Below are 1622 nucleotides of genomic sequence, written 5' to 3'. Positions count from 1 at the left end.
TAAAACATTAAAATATTGAAACAATATTTTTGTTTGTCTTGCTTTATTATACATTCACATTAAGATTTAAACAGTCACATAAACATGTTATAACATGCCTTAAGCTTTATACTTTGTACGCGCTCGCCTAGAGGATACAATGTGTTCATGCAGCAAGACCACATAATCATACCAGTGTCTAAATTTAATGTAAAATAAAAAACACTTTTAAAACCAAAGTTAATTTACACAAGTTGAGAAAAACAAAAGATTTTTTTTTTTTTTTTTTTTTAGAAAAAAGCTTCTTTACCGCCCATCAGTACTAAATAGTAATTATACTGTTCCTGGAATATTACATTAAATTAAGCATGACAAGAAATTCAAATTTTAGTAACAACGTGAAATGTAAAATAAACCTGTTATCAGGTAAACACTTTGTAAAATAATATTTGCAAAATTAGTAGAACATTAAAGAAGGCAGAATGGTTTCCACTGTTAAACAATGCACAACTCAGGTCACTTTTTCCAGTGCTGTTCAACACAAACACAGTTTCACACCAGAGATCAGGCTGATCTGTCCTATTTTTGACAGCAGTGACTTTAAACTTCTCATATGGAGGAATCAGCACCTCTCTCTCATTGGGATACTTAGAGTATTTTGTCAGATTAGCACCTTCACAAGTGTAGATTACAAAACAATTATTTCCCAAACCCTGTATTACGGTTCGATCAAGAGAGGAGGATGAAAATGAGCTCAAACGAACCTCTTTGCTCTTAACATCAAATTTAACATTTGTACCACGATAAGTTACATAGCATCTATTTTCTTTTTTTTTCAAAATCTGTATCGCTTCTGTTAACAGAAAGTGAAGTGAATACCATTTGAATGTCCCCTCTCTGTATTTCTGTTTTTCAGTACGAGTGGCACTAGTGAAATTACTATATACTCTAGAGTCTTTGTTAGTGTAAACATAAATAGCGACGGAATGAATCTGCTGCAAGTTATCCTCTGCTTTCTTTGCATTCTCTTCACCTTCTTCCCAAGTGTTATTAAATTCAGCTGATCCAGATCTTTCCTTCTTTAGAAATGTCTTCACCAGATTTGCCATTTCCATAGTACAACCGTCATATTGGTCATCGACAGAATTCGGTGCCATATCCAGTGAAAATATCTGTCCTTCAACAGCAGTTCTGTGATCCTGCAGCAACAGGAATCATAATGACCAATCATCAGTATTCATGTCTGTAATATTCATACCAGAACAAAAGCTTACCTGTGCTAGGGCAGCTAAAATGAGAAGAAAAGCTTCAGTGAGCAGTAGCATCTTGATTGTCAAATCTCTAGATCTAGAAGATCTAGTGAAGCACAGATTCTGAAAGTCAAACAAAGCAGGGTTTTAACTATAACTATATAAATGGAAATAACTATTTACATAGATTTTTACAATAAAACTGTTATATTTTCCTTTTAATTTAAACCCAAACATACCTAAGAAAATAACTGTTCTCTCTTGTTGTCAGATTGTGAGTTTCTTTTTTGTTATTTTTCAGGTGCTCAGAAGCAACAGCGAGAGGAAGAAGATCAGAAAAATCAGTCACTCACAGCCAGACGACAACAACTCTTCAAACCGGGAGATGAGGAA

General features: G+C 33.8%; 1 protein-coding gene across 1 annotated transcript; it reads right to left on the bottom strand.

Annotated features, from left to right (window-relative positions):
• Positions 1–329: 329 nt before the first annotated feature.
• On the bottom strand, positions 330–1340 carry LOC109056927 (T-cell ecto-ADP-ribosyltransferase 1-like). The gene is made up of 2 exons (XM_019074117.2): positions 1254–1340; positions 330–1178 (listed from the first exon to the last, which is right to left on the bottom strand). Exons 1-2 carry the CDS (start codon positions 1302–1304, stop codon positions 402–404), a joined length of 828 nt encoding a protein of 275 aa, XP_018929662.2. The 5' UTR covers positions 1305–1340; the 3' UTR covers positions 330–401.
• Between the last annotated feature and the right edge of the window lie 282 nt (positions 1341–1622).

Source organism: Cyprinus carpio, chromosome A3 (genome assembly GCF_018340385.1).
Source record: "Cyprinus carpio isolate SPL01 chromosome A3, ASM1834038v1, whole genome shotgun sequence".
NCBI classification, from domain to species: domain Eukaryota; kingdom Metazoa; phylum Chordata; class Actinopteri; order Cypriniformes; family Cyprinidae; genus Cyprinus; species Cyprinus carpio.
This window is presented reverse-complemented; position numbering and strand designations above follow the sequence as displayed.